The sequence below is a fragment of the Magallana gigas genome, chromosome 9 (genome assembly GCF_963853765.1).
Source record: "Magallana gigas chromosome 9, xbMagGiga1.1, whole genome shotgun sequence".
In the NCBI taxonomy this organism is placed as follows: Eukaryota; Metazoa; Mollusca; class Bivalvia; order Ostreida; family Ostreidae; genus Magallana; species Magallana gigas.
In genome coordinates this window covers 49420351-49441208 of record NC_088861.1, presented here as the reverse complement: position 1 = coordinate 49441208, position 20858 = coordinate 49420351, and the positions used below count along the sequence as shown (strand labels likewise).

At 32.2% G+C, this 20858-nt stretch overlaps 1 protein-coding gene and 1 long non-coding RNA gene across 2 annotated transcripts; one reads left to right on the top strand and one right to left on the bottom strand.

Annotated features, from left to right (window-relative positions):
• Positions 1 to 1543: 1543 nt before the first annotated feature.
• LOC117691902 (uncharacterized) lies at positions 1544 to 6736 on the bottom strand. The gene is made up of 8 exons (XR_010709559.1): positions 6583 to 6736; positions 5826 to 6249; positions 5398 to 5540; positions 4814 to 4948; positions 4036 to 4170; positions 2059 to 2196; positions 1936 to 1968; positions 1544 to 1842 (listed from the first exon to the last, which is right to left on the bottom strand). It is a non-coding gene; the product is annotated as an uncharacterized lncRNA (long non-coding RNA).
• Positions 6737 to 12819: 6083 nt separating this feature from the next.
• LOC117691879 (multiple epidermal growth factor-like domains protein 10) lies at positions 12820 to 20368 on the top strand. The gene is made up of 9 exons (XM_066071973.1): positions 12820 to 12898; positions 13719 to 13878; positions 15537 to 15785; positions 16278 to 16412; positions 18029 to 18160; positions 18744 to 18881; positions 19222 to 19359; positions 19617 to 19748; positions 20093 to 20368. The coding sequence occupies exons 3-9, from the start codon at positions 15602 to 15604 to the stop codon at positions 20236 to 20238; spliced, it is 1005 nt and encodes a 334-aa protein (XP_065928045.1). The 5' UTR covers positions 12820 to 12898; positions 13719 to 13878; positions 15537 to 15601; the 3' UTR covers positions 20239 to 20368.
• Positions 20369 to 20858: the final 490 nt, after the last annotated feature.

Here is a 20858-nt window from a genome sequence, read left to right as displayed (position 1 = left end):
ACTGCATTTCTCTTTGCTTTTTTCTCAAAGATTTACAATTCTATGTAGAAATATAGCATTTTGGCCACATAGCTCGCCTGAACAATAGTTCTTGTATCACTTTCTAAATTTTAAAGAAGTATACATCTTTATATTTTTTATAAGTTGATCCGACATACATAAAACATTATAAAAACAAAACTGTGAAATCTGCTGATGAGACATCATATCTTCAGTTCTAAGATGCATTAGCTTATATGATTTTGTTAATTTTGCCCATTGTGTGTAAGTTATTTTTCTATTCAATATGTCGACATCCAAGATAAATATGTCAACATGCAACATACTTTTGTCAACATGCAACAAAATTATTTTGACATTCAAGAAAATTGCAACCAGATAAAATCTCAAATATCGCCCACCTCTCACATCCAAAATGGTAGAAGCTACATTTTTATGCAACTTATTTATGTTAACATGCAAGATAAGTATGCTAACAGGCAACTTATTTATGTCAACATGCAACTAATTTATGTCGACATGCAACTTATTTATGTCGACATGCAACGTATTCATGTCAAAATGCAACTTACTTATGTTCACATGCAAGATAAATACGTAAACATGCAACTTATTCATTATTACATGCGAGATAAATATGTTGACATGCAACTTATAAGTTGTGTGTCAACATAACTAAGTTGCATGTCAACACATTTATCCTGCATGCTAACATAACTAAGTTGCATGGCGACATAAATAAGTTGCATGTCAACATAAAGAAGTTGCATGTTAACATGAATAAGTTGCATGTTGACATCAATAGGTAGCGTACCTAACATCTTGGATGTCACATGTTGGCGATATTTGAGATTTTTTTTATAACTTATTTGATTGCAGTTTTCTTGCATGTCAATATAGTTATGTTGCATGTTGACATAACTATCGTGCATGTCAGCATATTTATCTTGCGTGTCGACATAATTAATAGAAAAATAACTTGCACACAAGGCCAGAGATTGTTATTTTAAAGAGTTCACATAAACCTTTGAGTCAGGTGAACTGAAAAGTGGTTTGATTACGAACATCGATAATCTTATACAAAACATGAACGGTGGGGGTCAAAACATACTTTCGCCATATCAAACATAGTACGTTGACAGTCTTGGGTAAACATTCAAAAATATTAAAACACAACCAATGCTTTTTTGAAACGTTGTTTACTTTGCATTCAAAATACCAATATTTATCCGATTGTTTTTATTTCTTTATAATATAGACATGAGAAACATTTTTTAAATCTTTTACAAAGTTTTTAGTCATTAATAATGAAAACCACATAAATTATTGTATTTGTTATCCGGCATTTGATATTACTATAGTAATATTTATTTTATAGTATCAGTATAATGCATGTGAAAATGTAATGATTAATATATATACCGTTAGTACCCATAATTGAGTATTATTATGACAGGAAATTTAGCATGTATCGCTAACAATACACAGGGGTCTTTACACTTCACTATAACTAATATTCAACGTCCCAAGATGCTCTTGTTGAGAAAAATTGTAAGAAAAAAAAAACCTGGGGGGAGGGGGTCAGAAAAAGCTTATTTTAGGGTTTAGAATAATCTACTTTTTCTAGAACCTAAAGAACTGATAATATTTTCTCGTTATCTTGATTTTCTTTGCATTCTGTATCCGTTTCCTGGTCCTATGTGTCAGAATCCTCCAATGGGCTCTCGTCATTATGTTGTGAGGACGTGTATTGCTTCGAAAAAATTATTAGGAATACCACAAAACCTATCAGAACTGTAAAAAGGACTAACAAAACCACGGCTAGAGTAAAAAAACTATGTTCTGAAAAGACAAAAATACACAGATTATTGTTATCCTATATGGAGTTGTTAGGAAACAAATAAAGTGGGTGCTGATACGATTACTGTTACTTACTTCCAGTTCCTTGTTTGTCAGCGCTGGGGATAACTAAACAAAAGTGAATCAAGAGTTAAACAGTGAATCAGTTTGATACACAAATGACAGGATGCGTACCACCGTAATGTTGACGTTACTTACCTGTGATGCAGTGCTTCCCTATCCATCCTTCCATGCATCCACTTGGACAGTCCCCAGTGTCCATAGTACACTGTCTGTTGTCCTTACAATGTCCACAGTCAAACGCACAGTTAGGACCGTATTTATAAGGTTCACATTCTAATGGGTAAGCCAAAGAAAATACATATATCTTCTTTTTTTCAATTTGAAGACATATTTGAAATTCCCTTTACCAGAATCATTGCAAACATTAAGCATATGCATTTATTAGAGTCTATTCTTCAGTATTTAATGACTGATGTGATGGTTGGCATAGTGTACTTCTCTAACACATAGTGTGCTGTAATATATAATATTTACTTATTCAATGGCTATCAAGGTAATACATAGTTAAAAGTCAATTAAATGTCGTTCTGCACTTGAGTTAGATGATTATAGCTGCAGATCTGTAGCACCCAATCTGAGAACAATCGAATTGACAATCGGGAACTACAGTTTTTTTCGCCCTTAATCTTTACAATTCACCGTACACAAAACTTGATCTAGTTTTGGACTCATTGGTTAATTTTATTTTCCACAACCTCAATTTTCCGTAGAGCGATAGATCTGCAGTTTTTAAGTTGATTGTGTCGAGTTCAGGTAATCGGACTTTGGATTTAAGATCCTGGAACTAAGAGTAGGTACACTTTCAGTTATATTGTACCATGTTTTACAGTTTTCAAAATATCACCAAAAAATGGAAATGCAGCATTTATATGCACATGAATGCCTGAACATTCAGACCGTATACAAATTACCAGATTAGAGATTCAAATGTCACAAGAAGTGCATTTCCTCATATTTTTTTTTAAACTTAGCAGCAGACACAATTTCTTCCGTAGTTTGTTTGTAGAAAACTATACATAGTATGTGCAGCCCTCGCCCACAATTAAATTAACGTGATATTGCATAAAATATATTCATTTCATTGTGAGTGACGGCTTTAGATGCATTTTTCTCTTTGAAAAACAACCAGAAAATGTGCGATTATTCATCATTTTCGGCATATTCTGAGAAATAAGGTTTATTAATGAAATCATTTTTACCTTTTAAAAACAGAAAAAAAGTTAAAACTTTAGACACCTACGTTTTCAAAATGGTATAGTAGTATTTTCATGAGATTTAAACAACTGTTTAATGTTATGGCATATATTGCAGGAAACTGAACCTTCTTCCTCCCAAACAGGTCTAATAGCTCATTTCGGATAAAACATTCTATATGAATTTAAAAAACAGTGCCCAAAAACATTTCATTTGACTAAAATTTTGTAAATCCGGGTAAAAATCCTTCATATATATAAGATTTTCTGGAAGATAAGTTTTCTTCATGACTACTGTTTTGGAAATCGATCCCTCAGTACATTCAAATCTAATTAATCTGTAGGTTTACGGTAAATCTTGTTCAACAAAGTTTTTTTAATGGATACCGTGAAATCAGAAACATTTGTGGGGGCCAATTTTTCGGGGATTGCTTTATTTTTACTGGTTCCTAAGGAGTAATTTTCTATAATACCTATAGATTGAATTATGACTTTATTGCCTTAATTTATTAATTTTTGGAGGAAATTTTACGTGAATGTACCCATGAATTACACAAACATTTTGCCACCACGAAATAAAATAATTTGCAATATCATCAGGATTTATTACAAATGTTCCTTATAATAAAATTTGCCAAATTTTGCACTGTAAATTTATGCCCCCATTTAAGGTAATACATCCCAAACGAACGTGATATTGTATATGCATTCGTCGAAATACACGTAGGTAAAAACCCACATATAATAGATACTAATATCCAAGCATTCTGCCTGCGCATGACGGTAGTGCCCAATTTTCTCTGTTTCCAGGTAGGCACATGGCGGGAAACTTATTCGTAAGAAAGCATGCCAGGAAAAAGGAAATAGAATATGACATGGTAGGGTTTTTTCATTAACTATCATGATCACAACTTTTTACCTTTGCACAGTGGTGGTACCCAGTGTTCTTTGCGGCCATTTGAACACAAACCGGAAGTCCAATTGCAGCCTGCGACATCTTTACATTTCCCACACTCTTCCTGACAGTCGTCTCCATAGAAACCAGGAGCACAGTCTAAGGAAAGTGAGAATACATTACATATCGTATATTAAATCTATAATCCTACACAGAAACACGCCAACCTACTGTATTATAAAAGTAAAATAATCTTTTGCTGCCTCGTCAATCTTTCTCACAACTGATCTAAAGTTGTCTTTCATGAATAGTACAATCGCAATATAAAGTTACAAATAATACTTTAATTGTATATAAATGATAAAATATATTTTATAAAACACGTGATCATTTATTTTTGACACAGTACTTGTAGTCCATAAACAGTACAACGTACATGTTTAGAACACATGCTTCAGAGTTTTCAATATAGAATATAAAGAAAGATAACTGTTAAATCCCGAACATCAGCGTCATATTTACAAGGAATTTTCCCTCTGTATTTATTTCCTTTTACATATAGAAATGGACAATTGATTTGCAGTAATATATATCTGCAAGGGGATTTCGGTAGCAAAGTTCAGAAAATTTATTAAAAATATATATCGTTATCGGTATATTTTGCTATAAAAACCAAAGTTGTGCATAGTATTATTCATGTCGGCAATGGTCAAATGCATACATACAAACTTTTAAACAAAAAACATATACAACAAATCCGTTGTTATAATGATTCATTATTACACCACATTGTTTCAAATACCTTTACACAACGGTTGTTGATAATTTGCCTTACATCCATTTGTACAGTGTCCATTAATTTTCTCACAGAATTGACCATTGACACAGGAACCGCATGTCCCACTACAGCCTCTGTTGTAAAATCCGTCTACGCATTCTAGAATCCAATTTGAATTTCGCCATCAATATTTGTTAACTTTCGTTTATTCATGTTAGTGCGCTTAAGAAATAAATGCAGAGAGAGAGAGAGAGAGAGAGAGAGAGAGAGAGAGAGAGAGAGAGAGAGAGAGAGAGAGAGCTATGAAGACAGAAAAAGCATACAGAACCTATCAAGATGTTTTTCCTGTTGCTAACACAGAGAGAGAGAAAGAGAGAGAGAGAGAGAGAAAGAGAGAGAGAGAGAGAGAGAGAGAGAGAGAGAGAGAGAGAGAGAGAGAGAGAGAGTATGAAAAGACAGAAAAGCATACAGAACTTATCAAGATGCTATTCCTTTTGCTAACTATACATCGTTTGATCTTTGTTTAATTTAAGTGTAGTAGATTGTGCACTTTTCAAACCAAACCGTCATATTTATATATATATTCATTATCTCCTATCATGAAGTACCTTCTCACAGAACTGCCCGGTCCAGTTTTTATCACATACCTGGTCACATCGACCCGTCAACTTATTGCAGAGGGAATCGTTCTTACATCTCCCCGGGCACCTGACACACATCCCGCTAGAAATGTATGTCCTGTCACTGCACACTAAAACAAAACAGAGTATATTGTTTACGTTGCATTTCTAACATACATACAAGTTAACGTCCAACAGATTGGCTTTTGTAGAATAACATTGACAGCAACGACAAGGAATAGTTAAAACCAAATCATGTGCGATAAATCGTGTGCACAATAAATAAATATATATATACATTTTGTAGGCTTTGTTTTTACTGTCAGAATATAAAATTCAGCTTGTTAAATAATCCTTTCTATGATTTGATTTATATTTTTGTTGAAAAGTTGTCTAAATATATCAGTATAATTCACCTATACAGTCAGAAGTTAAAGCATTAGGATCAGTACACCCGTGTATACAGGAGCCATTGAAAGCGTCACAGTGTCGGTTTTTACATTTATTCAAACATTCACGACCCCATCCAACACCATATTTACTGTCATAAACACCACCCCTTGTGTCACCATGTTGACTGTAATATTCATCACCGATGCCGGACACCCGGACAGAGCGTCGTGGTAATACACCAGGTGTTTGGGGTCATTCAGCGGGTTAACGACACCTACCACCAGGCCGAGTTGTTCTGGTGAGAGATATCGGATATAGCACAAGAATTGGCCGTGTAGTTCTGGTATGTATCCCCATATATTGCCTTAGCGGCGGACCAGACCGGATTGGCCGGAACTGAACTCATCGTCGCCCCTCCGCGTAATCCTTGGTCGTGAACCAGATTAACTAAAAGTTAAAAAGCAAATTATTATAAAAACAATTGTCCTTCCATCAACCAATGACGGTTAAAATCCTAATTGTATCGGACTGGTATTATAATCGTATGGTCAAAGAAGAAGTTGAAAAAGCCCTCTGTTGTTAACGCCCGACTTAACTTGTTAACGAAACAATACGCACAACAAACATTGACCAAGTGTGGACAGCAAAGAAAAAGAAAGAAAAAGTAGCTGAACAATCTCCCAAGTTTAAATCGTCGTTTACAGACGACGGACACTATTGTAGAACATTTTTATTTCAGTGACTCAGATGACGTGAAAAATGAATAATTCAAATACTTACCATAAGATGTTACTTCTTTTTAGCCTAGAAATTGAATAAACAACTCAACCGCAAAGTACGACATCATCGGTAAGTTATATTTACCTTGCTTAAATTTAAACAGGGCAGTTATCAAGGTAAATAAACATAGGTGGTGATAAACATTAACTTGAATCTAATCCACTTATTCATTATGATAAAATCTGTTAACACGCATACAATAGTTTCTTTTTTCCACGAAATACTTTACTTTCAATATCTCAATCAATCAATAATACGTTCATGTTTTTCATAATTCCTACTACTAGTTGTTCTTATTACAAGATAGTGGTAACAAACATCTTTGTATAAAATTTAGAACAAAAAGTATATTCAAGTTTCTGATAATCATGTTAACATGCCCCATGTCAGCATTTGCACTATAAGGAAAATAATACTGTTCATTGGTCAGGACGACAGGAGCTTGATATTTCAATTCCAGTCATCTTGTGAAATATCAATAAGTGCTGATAAATGACGAACCAAAACGATGAAACACACACTGGTCAAGCACATTTATCTTACGATATCGAGACTCAGAAGCTAATCGTAGCAAAGGAAAAATCAGGCTGATTTTTAAACAAGCAAGTGTAGTTCATGTATTCTTTCATGAAGCTTAGCAGATTCATTTATAATTATATGTTGTATAGCAAAGTTTTTTTATTAGGCAAACTATTTAATATAAATTTAAGAATAGTAATGAATTTGATATTTTTGTTTATTCATATATTATTTTCAATTTGGTTATTATAGTGTGTCAAATGTTTTATTAATAATGTTCTCAAAGAAAATAAAAACAAATCACCTTTGTGATGGTTTTTATGAAATCTTTTTATGGCATTCGCAATATGTTGATTTTATTATTCAAAATACTTTGTGACTAAACAAGTTAATGGTATATTTAAATGTTAAGAAAAATTTGTGTTAAAAATTTGTTTTTAAATCATATTAAAATAATAAATTTGGGTTTGTTGCACACGCGTTCTTGTTCAGATAATATAGTGAATTTAAAAAATATATATATATATACAGTTGAACCCTTTCTTTCATTAAAGATTTGTAAATCTAAAAGAAGTTGGCCAAACCAAGCCTGTAACTCCATTGATTTTAGAACATGAAAATTTTGTGCCAATAATTTTCTAGAGGATGAAAACACTTTTTAAAACATTGTGAATTTTACAGTGATTTGCGCTTTGATTTATTTGCAAAGTCTTAAAACATTGAAGTAAACTTTGAAGATTTTAATGAAAAAGTTATACTTTTTAATGAATAACCCAATTGTACAAGACATTTTAGCCAAAACACTTGTTTAAATGAATAAAGGAAGGAAATATGCAGATATTATATTGTTTTGCTGTATGTTGTACTTTTTATGCAAAGGGGAATAACCTGTGCTATTTTTAGTGTCTCACATGTCTTTTAAGGCAGGGTGCCAATATTTTATGTATTGTAACTATATGAAATTTTACTTGTAATATTGGAGAACGTGACACTCAAATAGACGATTATTTACATACTTACATCTCCAGGCCTAGTGTAGAACTTTATTTATTGCTATTTGCGTCCTCATTTAATGAAAGAGCATTAGTTTTGATATTGAACAAAATTATAATTATACGCTAAATCTCCTTGAAAAAAGAAAAAACTAAGGGTCATTGTTTACCAACAGGAAGTTAACTTCTTCACTTAATAAACAACGGAAGATTCGAAAATTATTCATAATCCGGATTTGACTATTTAAAATCTAATGTTATATCGGTATCCGAATCTTTAATCCTATGAAATTACTATCGAATATATCAAGTATTGAGCATAAGGAAGTTTTGTAATGGTCCTATTTATAATTTAGTAGAGATTAGATTTGCAATGAATGTTTAAGAGTTGATGACAATGATGCAAATGTAAAGAGTTCAGCTTAAGATACAGTCGTATACTGACGGTAAAAGGAAACAAACTGGTATCTAAAAAGATCATTTATGATAGTTCGTTTAGCATTGTATGAAATGGGAACTTCAAGTAATCATAATCAAATTTTAAAAGACCATATAAATGAACATCAGCTTTAGTTTACTACAAAAGCTTCAGTACGCTTCTTTAACACAAAAAGACTGTGCAGACAAATTGAATACCGCGCATAATCGTGGTATGATAATTTGTCTGCACATCCTTTGCGTGTTAAAGGACCGATGACATGCGAAACTTCACATTCGATGCTTAAATAAACACACTTAGGTTCATATTTACCATAAACGTACGGTAAGTTAATTTTCTGTATATTTTTTTTAGCTTGGATTAAATGTTCTTCTTTGAAATTAACCTGTACTGTTAGTATGAACTTTCGAGGAAGTCGAATTTTTTTTTTCATAATCCTGTTGACTGGTACATGTTTTCCTCATATTCTTAATTGTTAAAATGGTGACCCAAAGACCAGTACTGCGGTTCTAAGAGAGGTTTAAAGTTTTTCGAGGTTTAAAGTGTAATGCTAAAATATACAGGAAAATGTTTTTAAAGATCTTCTTTTCAAGAACTACAAAGCTAAAATTTTAAGATTACTATACAATTATCCTCAGATCGTATATTCTAAGCCACTAAAGTCTGACACCTAGGGCAAACATAGACTTCCCAAAATGAGTTTAAATTTCAAAATTTAAATATAGATTTAACCTGTTTATAATCTTCTGCCCAACAATGAGAACTACAATGTTACATGAAGGCTTCAGATTATTTGAAAATTATTTTTAATCTCCTTCCATTAGAGCACTTCCTGTCGCTTTAAGTCCAGTCTGGGTAGTAGCTGTATTAGTCATTGAATTCATCAGAGTAAACGCATCATTAGCGACATATTCTCCTTCTGGTGTTCCTGGGGCACTGTTGGGTTGGTATCTGCGCTCATATATCCTCCCATAAAACTGATAAGTCCGGGGTAAATTAACTAGTCTTTTCCCCTCAACTACCTCACATTAAGTGCGCATTAACTACACCGTTCCTGGACTCTACGTTTTTGGGTCCTCATGTCTGACTTCCTCCTACATGGCACCCATTCATTAAGATGTAATTGCTGATAGCCAACTTAAGTCACTACTCCCAATGCCCTAAAAATACTTACGGGGTGGGAGGCTTTGTCCCTTTGCATCTTAGATCGGGACATACTCTTTCTGAATAATCCTACAAAATCTCGATTTTCTCTGACATTAATGCCGATTCCCATCGACAACATGACAGCTGTCATTTTCATGACATAACAAGTACACATCCCAACACCCAGACAATCAATATTTTCACATGAGAAAAAAAACACAGCAATACATATATAAGCTTTTCACATCAAAATTCACTAATTGCTTTTCTTCACTTTTAAGTCTGGTGAACATTAATCATTTATTGAAACTTCAATAGAAGACCCCTTATATGAATATGTGAATTTTTATAAACACAATGCCTATTTTTGTTTGAAACACACATAGATACAGTTCTAGAATGTTTTAAAGTCTGTTTTCACTAAAAGTTTTTAACTTTTACCTATTGTATAAAAAATTTCTCAATTGACCTTAAGGACGAAGTAAGAATTAATTACACGAACAATCTTTAATTCCAACATTCCGCAAAATAGTCCCGACATTACAAATTCAACAACGATATTTAACAATGAATGAATTTCCGCAGTACAATTTTTGAATCGTGCGAGACACACGGTCTGTAACATTCAACTCCGTGAGTTTTCATGAAAATGTTATATTCTAACTATGGTCATGTAGAGACAGATGTTAATTCATAAGTACCAATTTTAATCAATATCGTAGATCCGTTTCTTTTGTTTATTGTCTATTTATCAAATTAAAAAGTAATTTGAATAAGTAGATGTGCGATAATGTAATGTATTACTCTCAAGCACTCACTTGTTTATTAGCCTTTTAAATTCAATGATTTATTTCCGGGTTTAGATAGAAACGCAAGAGAAAATCATAACTCTTCATAAGTAAGATAAAATCAAAACTTTTTAAAGTATTTACATTATATTAACTATAAATTATAAAATTATAAGCATCCTTATATTATAAATATACGATTGATATTCAGAAATGAAAACTATTTCCTTTAGTATCTTTTTTTATATGATACACATCAACAACAAAGGCCGTTACAGATGGTTGTTGTTTGTCATATCAAATAAATTAGACTTTTGAATTATGCACATGAGACAGATGCAAAGATACCATGACTTTATTGACGATTTTATTTTATCTTATTATGTAAATAAAGTACATATGGAATTTGCGAAAATAACCATGGATATAGATGTATTAATGGCTGCAGGGTTGTAGCTCCCGACTGCAAAAAAAGTGACATGAACGATCTGATAACTACATTTCCTTATGTGTCAAAATGTTGCAATTTACGGCACACAAAAACTTGCGTTTGTTTTCGGCAGTTCAACTTTATCACCACACGAGTTCTAAAGAGTGTTGTGAATTACTAAATCTCTCAGACAATGTACTACTGATGCCGTTGCTTAACTTAACTCAGGCTTTCTCTAAATCACGTTGACTGACTTCGAAAAATGAAGTATGTCACGTCCAGATCGAGAGTCGCCTATTTTACATATAAACAACCTACACTACTTCACGTTGCGGGGCTGGTATTAGTGATTTAAAGAATATCAGAGCCAGATTAAGTAAGGAGTAAAATGTCTGAAGAGTTTTCTGGAATCAAATATTATACAGAATGTGTACGAATAAGATTGATAAGAACAACAATGACACAAGTGTTTTACGCTTTGAATTGCAACATTTAACAGGTAAGAAACTGTAGTTCCCAAAGCATAAATCCATTTTTTTATTGCAAACTAGGAGCGACAGACATGCAGCAAACATATTAAGTATCAAGGAAATAATAATAACTGCTACAGGTAAGTACAGAAGCTTATTAAGGCCAGTTCAGTAAATAAATAAATTTATATTGCGTTAAATCGCAATATTTATTGCGTTTTAATGCAATGTTTTGCGTTTATTCGCAATGTATTTTGCGTTTAAACGCAAAAGACTGTGATAAAACGCAAAAAGTATTGCGATTAAACGTAAAGTGGATTACGTTTAAACGCAAAGTTTTGCGTTTAAACGCAAAGATTTGTGTTTAAACGTAAAGTATTGCGTTTGATCGCAAAATTTTTGCGTTCAAACGCAAAAAATATTGCTTTTTGACGCAATGCTAATATTCTTCTTTAAAGTTCCTCGCGTTTAAACGCAATAGCTATTGCGTTTAATCGCATTTTTTTGCGTTTAAACGCAAAACTTATTGCGATTTAACGCAAAAGATTGCGATTTAACGCTTAAACGAAAAAGAAATTATTGTTTCTGTTAAGCTGGCCTCAATGAGCTTCCGTAGGTAACACTTAAGACCATTAATTATATTTGCATCGAATTTGGTTTTTATGTTTCAGGAGTCAGTTACCGCCCAGGTAAATGAAAATTCGTTTGAAGATAACATAGTAAGGAAAACTATTAAATTTAGCAATTTAAAATTAAGGTGGTTGGATGGTGAACAAAATATCTACCTTAAAATTTTAATGTAAAGGAAATGAGAAGTCGTGGCCCTATTTATACTTTATAGATCTCCATAAGAAGACGGCTGAATAGCGATATAGAAATATTCATAGATCAAAACTAACATGGATTTTATCTTTTGTACTTGACGATCGTGTAAACTTAAAAGAAAGAAAGAAAGATCGAGGTAGATCCTATGGCTAACTTGTTGACCACTTAGTGCCCTCTCCTTAACCAATAAAGCTATAAGGAGTTATCAGAGTGACCAAAAATGCTTCACAAATGTGTGTTATTCAATTTTTCATTGCTAATTTTTAATCGTAAACCGAACATAGCAACACTTCTATAACCTTTTATGGAAAATACAAATATATTTACTTATACAAAAAGTGTCACCGTCATTGCTCTTCATACAGAACGGCGAAATGGCCCATATCATTCAACTTAATGTATTTAAAGATAAAAAATATACACAAAATATTGGCTTAAAATATCAAAAGCTGATATATTGCACTTGCAAAAATGCTTGAAACATTTTTTTTTCAAAACTAAGAAACAATATGATATGTTATAGTACATTGATGTAATACATGTTAAAAAGTGTATCAAGATGGAATTGTTTCCTGTATAATGACGGAAGTGAGCTAAAATCCTGTTAATTTTGTATAGTAATACAACTTCAGTCCTTGCATGCTTTGTTCTAGTCATGGCTTTGATGTGCGTGTTCTTCGGATTTTTGGAAATCACAAACGGTTTTGGTAATATATTTTTTAGATTAATATAGTTAAATAAGTGTGGTTTGAGAAGGCTGGGTAATCAACAAATTATCCATTAGATTGGTTTTATATATGAGTTGTATTGCTAGAAATTATCATTAAGTATAGAAAAATTCCATATGTAAAACCTTTTGAATTCGATATTTGTTTCTATTTTATCATGCAACATGTCTTTTTAAAGAAGTTTAGTTTTAACATATACGACTCTCCAGCCCTCTCGATTTATTAAAGATCGACAAATATTAGCTAAGAAACGTTTAAGAAATGGCATTTCGGTACTTCCATCATATAATATTATACAGAAATTGAAATGTCAAGCAACATAAGTGTGTATTTTATAATGTAGTTCATATTAGTGATCAACATTATTTTAAATTTATTTTAACATTCTGCAGTTTTAACCAAAATCACTGAAAGGTTTAGTTTTTTTTAAATTCTGCTTTTTATCTCAATAACCGCAGTGGTCCATATAAAGAAAAAAAAAAAAAAAATATACATTTTTTTAAAGAACTCGACCATATAATATATCTGATCAGTGCCAATACATGTATATTGATGTTAATGTACTGATGTGGGTTACAGATTGGTGCGTTAATTTCCATTTTTTTTTTTAGGTGGTTGGGGTAATTTTTTATAGTTTTCTGTTTAACAAATCTCACTGTCTTAATTTAACTGATTTTTATATCAAACAAATTAGGGGATATATAGTTATCAAATTAAATTCAAATACTAAAGTTCTGACAGAAACGCACATGCAACAGGAAGTTAAAAAAATATGATAATACTTTATTTGAATTTACAGTTAATGTTGCTCTAAACAAACCAGCACATCAACTGTACCCATACAGATCAGGCGACGATAGATGCGACGCCAGTAACGCTGTAGACGGACGTAAATCTGACCTGAATTTGTGGGGAGGTCAATGTGCTGTATCGGCTGATTACAAACAAACCGCCACCTGGTGGGTCAACCTTACAAGCACCCACAGCATCCATCACATCACCATATACTTCCTGACAAACAATGCTACCATGTTAGGTAAAAGTAAAAACAAATGTTAGAAGACTTAAAAATTATACAACTTGTACACGAGAAAAAATGTTGTTGTATTTTCTATTTGTTTAAATTACCTCTAATTATTATTACGCTGTACGGCGGTTGTCCTTCAAATGATTGTTTTTATGAAAGAGACAATATAATCAATGCCATATGTAAAAGTGAATGCATAAACTAAATTTTAATTTTTTTTTTCTCAATTATACAAGCTTACTTAAATTCTCACTTTAATAAAAATAGAAACGAAAGATCAAGACCAATAGTGGGCTCGTCTAAGCAAAGCTTGGTTTCAATTAGTTTAAAGTAAATAATTAGAGATAGTTACAATGAATGATATCATTGTGAATATAGCCCATAGAAATAACTTTACATCTAATAAATGTGCCAAAAAGTTTGAACGGGGAAAAACATTATCCCCTAAGTGACAGAATCAAACATTTCAACTATTGGTGATTGTGTTACGTAATTTTACATGTTTAAGATTTGAATAGAAAAATACAAAATTATTAGACAAAAGCAAATTGATTTTTTTTTTTAATATTTCATAACATTTTTAACAATATATACTGTTGTATATCTACGAGGGTTGTCTAAAAGGTTCGTAGACACATGTTATGTCATTCAACATAACTACGTTATTTTCATGAAAGTATTATATATACATGTACATTGCCTTTACAGGCTGCACAACCCAAGCTGACGTTAAATTTTAATGACGTTTTTATAACTTCGTAGTCCTTCGGTTACCTTAGAGTAATAAACCGCATTTATTCGATTCGCCAGCCGTATAACCCCACGCTCCATTAAAAATAGTTTGTGCCGCTTGTGGATTAGTGATCTCGAAATATCACGATGCTTTCCTGTTTTATCCATCAATTGTATCGTTTCTATCAATGTTTAGCCAAGTCGACACAAGCTGACGCATGAAGATGACGAACACAATGCTACTTGCATCTCTATTGAAGATTATGAAGTTTTGACAACTTTTTAAAGAAAACCAGTAAATAATCATAACTTAAAGGAATTCTATGAAGTTAAGACAATATCTACTCTCGGAGGTGCATAACCTCTGGGACCCTTTTAATGCAGAAACCAGTTTGTTTGATTTTAGGGAGAAGCATTCAAAACAACTCAAGTTTGATTTTTGTGTTTTATGACAAACATTTCGGTATCCAATATCAATCTATAAACTTTTTGGAAAGCCCTCGTACATGATATAGTATTTGAGGTTTTGATTACGGATATGTATAGTCCGTTTTTATTTTCCAAAAATTATTGATGTTTTATTGATTTTTAATCTAATTTTATAGGAGTAAAAACCAGGTTGTCCACTCTCCTGTTAGACATATGTAAAGATTAATGTCCTTTTTTCCATGAATACAAATATGAAATCGATGTTATTTTTGTTGACAATTTCAGATTGAAAACTAGTCAATTCGATTTATTTTTATTATTGTGGGTTTTAACGACAAACAGAGAGACTCAAAGTAAAGAATCTTTTGCAAGACATTCCTGTTTTTATTTAATTTACTACGATATTATTATTGTTGTTTCAAAATGCAGATTTCCAGAGAACATATGCCAACTTCTATCTTGGATTCTCTTTATACGTCTCAAAAACTACAGACATGCATCAGGGGACTCTATGTTTCAAGGACAACCACTTCACAATATATACCCTCCCTGCCGTCTTCACCGCCACCTGTCATGCACATGGACAATACGTCATCTACTACAACGAGAGACGAAATACTTACCGCCGAGGCTTCACCCTCAATGTTTACAGTAACCTCTGCGAAGTTGAAGTTTATGGTACGTGATCAATAGTTTAAAAAAAAAGTTATAGCAATGGTCAAGATTTAGCTATCGAAATAGAAGATTGTAAAGTATTTTAATTCACATACAATTTTTATGTAATTTATTTGCGTTGTGTTAATAAGAAACATTAGTTTGTAATTAAACTTATGCTAACCAAATTAACGTTTATGGAAACCATAACCGATTAATAAGAACGTAATAACCAAAAAGGCAGCTTAACAACTTGGATATAAGAGTACTTACCTATATGCTTACCTATATGTAATATGAAATCTTGTATAAATTTAAAGGAAGAATTGTCATAGCCAATTAAAACAGTCCGGAATGAAGAACTTTGAATGTGTTCACAAATTAATTTTCTTTAATTCAAAGTATCGTTTTATCACCTTATCTGAGTTTTGCTCCTGTGGTCATTGGGCCTCTTGTTCATCATTTGATACAATTTTTACAATAATCTAACTTGCCAATTTTTATCATTGTCTTAAGGTTGTCCTAAAACAGGATTTTACGGATCTCACTGTTCCATTCCCTGTCCAGACGCTAACTGTCAGTACTGTCACATAGAAACGGGCACCTGTCAAAGCTGTAAACCCGGGTTCAGGGGTCAACGCTGTGGAAATGGTAATATAATTATTCACGGCACCATCAATTGATATCTACAGTACTATGTTAAAATAATAGACTCGAAGTTTCAGCTTTTAATACTAATAAATCTGGAAAATTATTGTATCCTGTTTTACATATTTTAAACATCATTGTTACTTAAAGATTACCAATATTACTTATTAGGTTTGTTACTGACTGTTTAAAGAAATTTGTGGGGTCGGTAAAGTCCATAGAAGGCGAGGCGGAGCCGAGCCTTCTATGGACTTTACCGACCCCACAAATTTCTTTAAACAGTCAGTAACAAACCTAATAAGTGTTTTGTTTTGTCGAGGACCTAAAGTTTGATATGTAAGCAAACGTTTGTGTAGAAAATCAGTTCAAATAACGTTACGTCCGCCATGTTGCGCTATAAATTTTGACGCTTGCCTTTTAAAGAAATTTGTAAGGCACCCACGTGACGCGTTTCATCCAATGACGTCGCGACTTTCTAGTCCGAGGCAAAACAATATGTTTTTATTTTTATTCAATCAAGCTTAGTTAATTGATAATCAACGAAAATTGCTCAAAAATTCCGGAAACTATCTGAATTTTTTAGAATCTAATTATCTTGCGCATGCACATTGGATCCACCCTATATCATGAAAGGCATTTTAGTTTATGTTTTCACAATATCACATTTGCATGGATAAACTCAGAAACGATAATACAAATACGTGTAAATTTTCATTAGAAATTTGCTATTTATTCTGTTCATCAAAGAAAATACTGGAAATAACTCTTACACGTTTCAATTACTATGAAAAACCCCGGGAGGTCCGAATGTCAACATGGTGTGTAAATTTTAAGCAAGTAAAAACGTTAATGAAAAATTGTTGAATTCTTCAATGATGTGAATTAATTTTTAGATGAAAGGAATTTACAGCCTCAAAATGGTTTTTTATAAATAATGTGACTGTTATTTTTAATACAACTTCAAAAATATTCTCCAAAATCGTTTCGGAGAGATTCTGCAGTTTTCTGCTACATTACGGGTATATGGGAGGTAATTTAACTGTGGTGAAGGCCTGTTCCGAGATAGTTAGATTATTCTAACTAGGCAAAGTGTAGTGAAATTAAAAGCATTGTTGAAGGCATATAGCTTCTTTATGTAAATGTCAAGAATACGGGTGTGTCGATATCTATTTCGTAAATGTCTGATATCGTATGCAATGTCATCCCATGCAAGCATGGGTCAAAGTCTTGTTTCTATTGAGATAATGAATTCACTTGAGAAGTACTGAATTAAGAAGTCAATCATACACGATGTCAGCTTAAGATGAGATCTAAGTTAGTTGGTTTTGTTGAAACGCATGCATAATAACTAATTATTTAAGTTAATATTATTTTACTTCCGTCAAAAGGTTTATATTTAAATAAAGGATACAAGTGCAGGATCATATGCCCTCTGCAATCAAATCAATGAATACAAGATGAATGCATCTTGATAGCGCTGTGCCGATGTGCTGAAACTTTATTTGATACATGTTTCAAACTTCTTGAAATCTATTTGGTGTTGATTTCTACAAAAGATGTAATGAGCATCATAAAAAGTGTCGCTTTTTTATTGAACACAATTTTTTTCGGCATTTTAGCTTGTTCAGCTGGATATTTTGGACAAGATTGTACTAGAAAATGCAAAAGTTCTTGTAAAGGCTGTAACCATGTTACTGGTCTATATGAGTCTGGCTGTCAGCCTGGATGGGTCGGGGACTTCTGTGAGCAAGGTAAATTGTCATATACAAAAAATGTTACTGTTGTTGAGTGATTCATTCAATATTTTTTTATCAGGAATATTTATAGAATTAAGATTACCTATAGGAGAGCTTCTGATAAAAAGTGAAATTTTTCTTTTAAAAATTCATTTGCACGAGACAATGGAATAAGGAAAGAATGTTGTCTTAGTATATGCTTAAGAATATATTTCTGCCATTGCTTAAGCATAATGATTCGTTATTATTTTCCAGCTGAAAATTACGTCATCGTTAACATTCCAAATAAGTATCTAGCAAATTAGGATAATGATTTATTGTCAAATGATTATTAACTAATATATTTTCCATGAAAATTAAAAGTAACCGTTGGGATCAGAAAAAGTTTTTGTTTCCAAGAAGTTTTTTTAATCAATGAACACGATGACTGAGAGTGTATTTTTTGTTGCCTAAAACTATGGTTGTGACTGATATTGGTACTATTTATATCAATTCACAGCTTTGTGCTGGTCGTTTAAAGATAACACAGAGTTAGGCATATTATAGACAGTTGCCCATTTAAATAACGCCATGACGCATGAAAATTTCGTCATAACAGAATGTAAAGAAGGGAAATACGGAGATAAATGTATTCGTGACTGTGGGCGCTGCAAAAACAAGACAAAATGCCACCATGTGGACGGAACATGTGTATATGGGTGTGAACCAGGATACAGCCTAGGTTACTGCCAGCAACGTTAGTAAAGCGTGTTGTGTATTATGTATTTTAAGTATTTAACTATGTTAATGCGTAAGTATTGAATTATTGAGCACTATTGTTAGAGAAAACAAAAAGAAAGTTAGAACAGTATACATTAAACAAACTGTGCAACCAAACAATTTTTTTAGATTTTGATTTTACACGTTTATGTTGTTAAAAAAAGTAAAAAAAGTTTAAACATACTACACAAATTAAACGTGTACAACAAATGTTTTTTTTTAAAGTTTATGGTAGATAAAAATGTTTGACAAATATATCTAGTTTTACAATACCAATGTCACAAATAGAATTGCTAATCATCATCAAATTGTTTTAGCTTGTGAAAAAGGACTGTATGGTGTTGACTGCAGGGAGTCTTGTGGACACTGTCATGAAGTAAGTCAGTGTTCCAATATCAATGGGACATGTTTGACTGGATGTGATGCTGGTTATGAAGGTGTACTGTGTAAACGGCGTAAGTAGTTCTTAGTGGCACACGTTTTATATCTTTATGTCTTCGAATTACTTACAAACATTGATTTTGGGACAACCCTCGTAGTTGTATACTGCAGAAAGTTTTTATCAGATAAATAGACACATGACCGGACGGCCAATGGATGTATTCATTTGATTTTGGCCAATAAATAACCGCCAACATATAAATAATCATGACTGTATAAAAGAAAATAATATGTATTTTGCCCACACGTTTTTTTAATTTATTTCTTTCAGCTTGTCATAGTGGATATTTTGGACAACATTGCTCAGGGAAATGTAGCGAGACATGCCTAGGCTGTAACCATGTCAATGGTTCCTGTAATTCCAGATGTCTCCCAGGTTGGAAAGGAGGCTATTGTCAAGAAGGTTTTACAGAAATTTCTGCATGTTTATCATGATTTTATTATCATAGAAAATAGATTAGTAAAATATCAAAATTCCTTTAAAAGCTCCTTAAAATTAGAATTTAGAGAGTTTTTTTTCAAAACATTTGATTTAAAGATACCACCAAAGATAATAAAAACAAAGACATTGCTTTGTTTATTACAAAAAGGATCAATATCAAGCTTTTAGTTGACGTTAGGTCAAGCATTTGAAGTGCTCAAATTATTCTTTCGAGACATTGATAACAAAAACATAAAAATTAATAAAACTATGCCACTTTAAGCCTTATGTGCCCATATCACTATTCATATTAAAATTGATTTCAGCTTGTGATGAAGGTTCATATGGAGGAGACTGCAATGAGACATGTGGACATTGTCTTGACGTCAAACAGTGTTCCAAAATTAATGGAACATGTTTAACTGGATGTGATACAGATTATAAAGGTGACATGTGTAAAGCACGTGAGTGAATTTACTAGTATATTTTTTTTTTATTCAGTTACATGGATGGGTACATCTTAAGAAGGACTGCTACAAATAACTAATGATAATAATACACAACAAAAGAGAGATAAATGAGTACACACATTTCACGATCTTTACTTCCTAAGGTTGTTTATAGTAATGTTAGAGTATTTCTTAGACAAACTTTTAAAAAATGTTGTATAAATACTTAAACACAGATTGCATATAATTTTCTGCTCGAAATATATTGCAAATAGTGATTCTACATTTACAAATAGCATATATTTAACTCCTTGATCTTTTCAAGTGCGTTCTTGCTTCAATATATTAGGGGCAGAATCAATTGTGACACATCATAGAATATAATTTTGTTTATCAAGCATTGCAACATAAATAGTCTACAAAACATAAATAACAATACATGTATAGTGACAACAAATGATTCTCAAATGTGTTTGCGTGTGTCTTTAGGTGCAAAATATATTGATTGATTTTAGTTAAACAAATCAAAACATGATCAATTATTTGTACAAACGTTTAAAAAATACCGCGTTATCAATAAGGGTAATCGTTGTATATTAGTATCTTTATGCGTAAAATGGAACCAAATGATAAACAAAGGAAG

What these genes read in the sequence shown, in the direction of transcription:
- LOC117691879 (XM_066071973.1), top strand. Translation starts at nt 15,602, where the DNA reads ATGCATCAGGGGACTCTATGTTTCAAGGACAACCACTTCACAATATAT. An exon ending in GGGTCAACGCTGTGGAAATG is followed by an intron (nt 16,413 to 18,028) that starts GTAATATAATTA and finishes TCGGCATTTTAG; the next exon opens with CTTGTTCAGCTGGATATTTT. An exon ending in CGGGGACTTCTGTGAGCAAG is followed by an intron (nt 18,161 to 18,743) that starts GTAAATTGTCAT and finishes TCGTCATAACAG; the next exon opens with AATGTAAAGAAGGGAAATAC.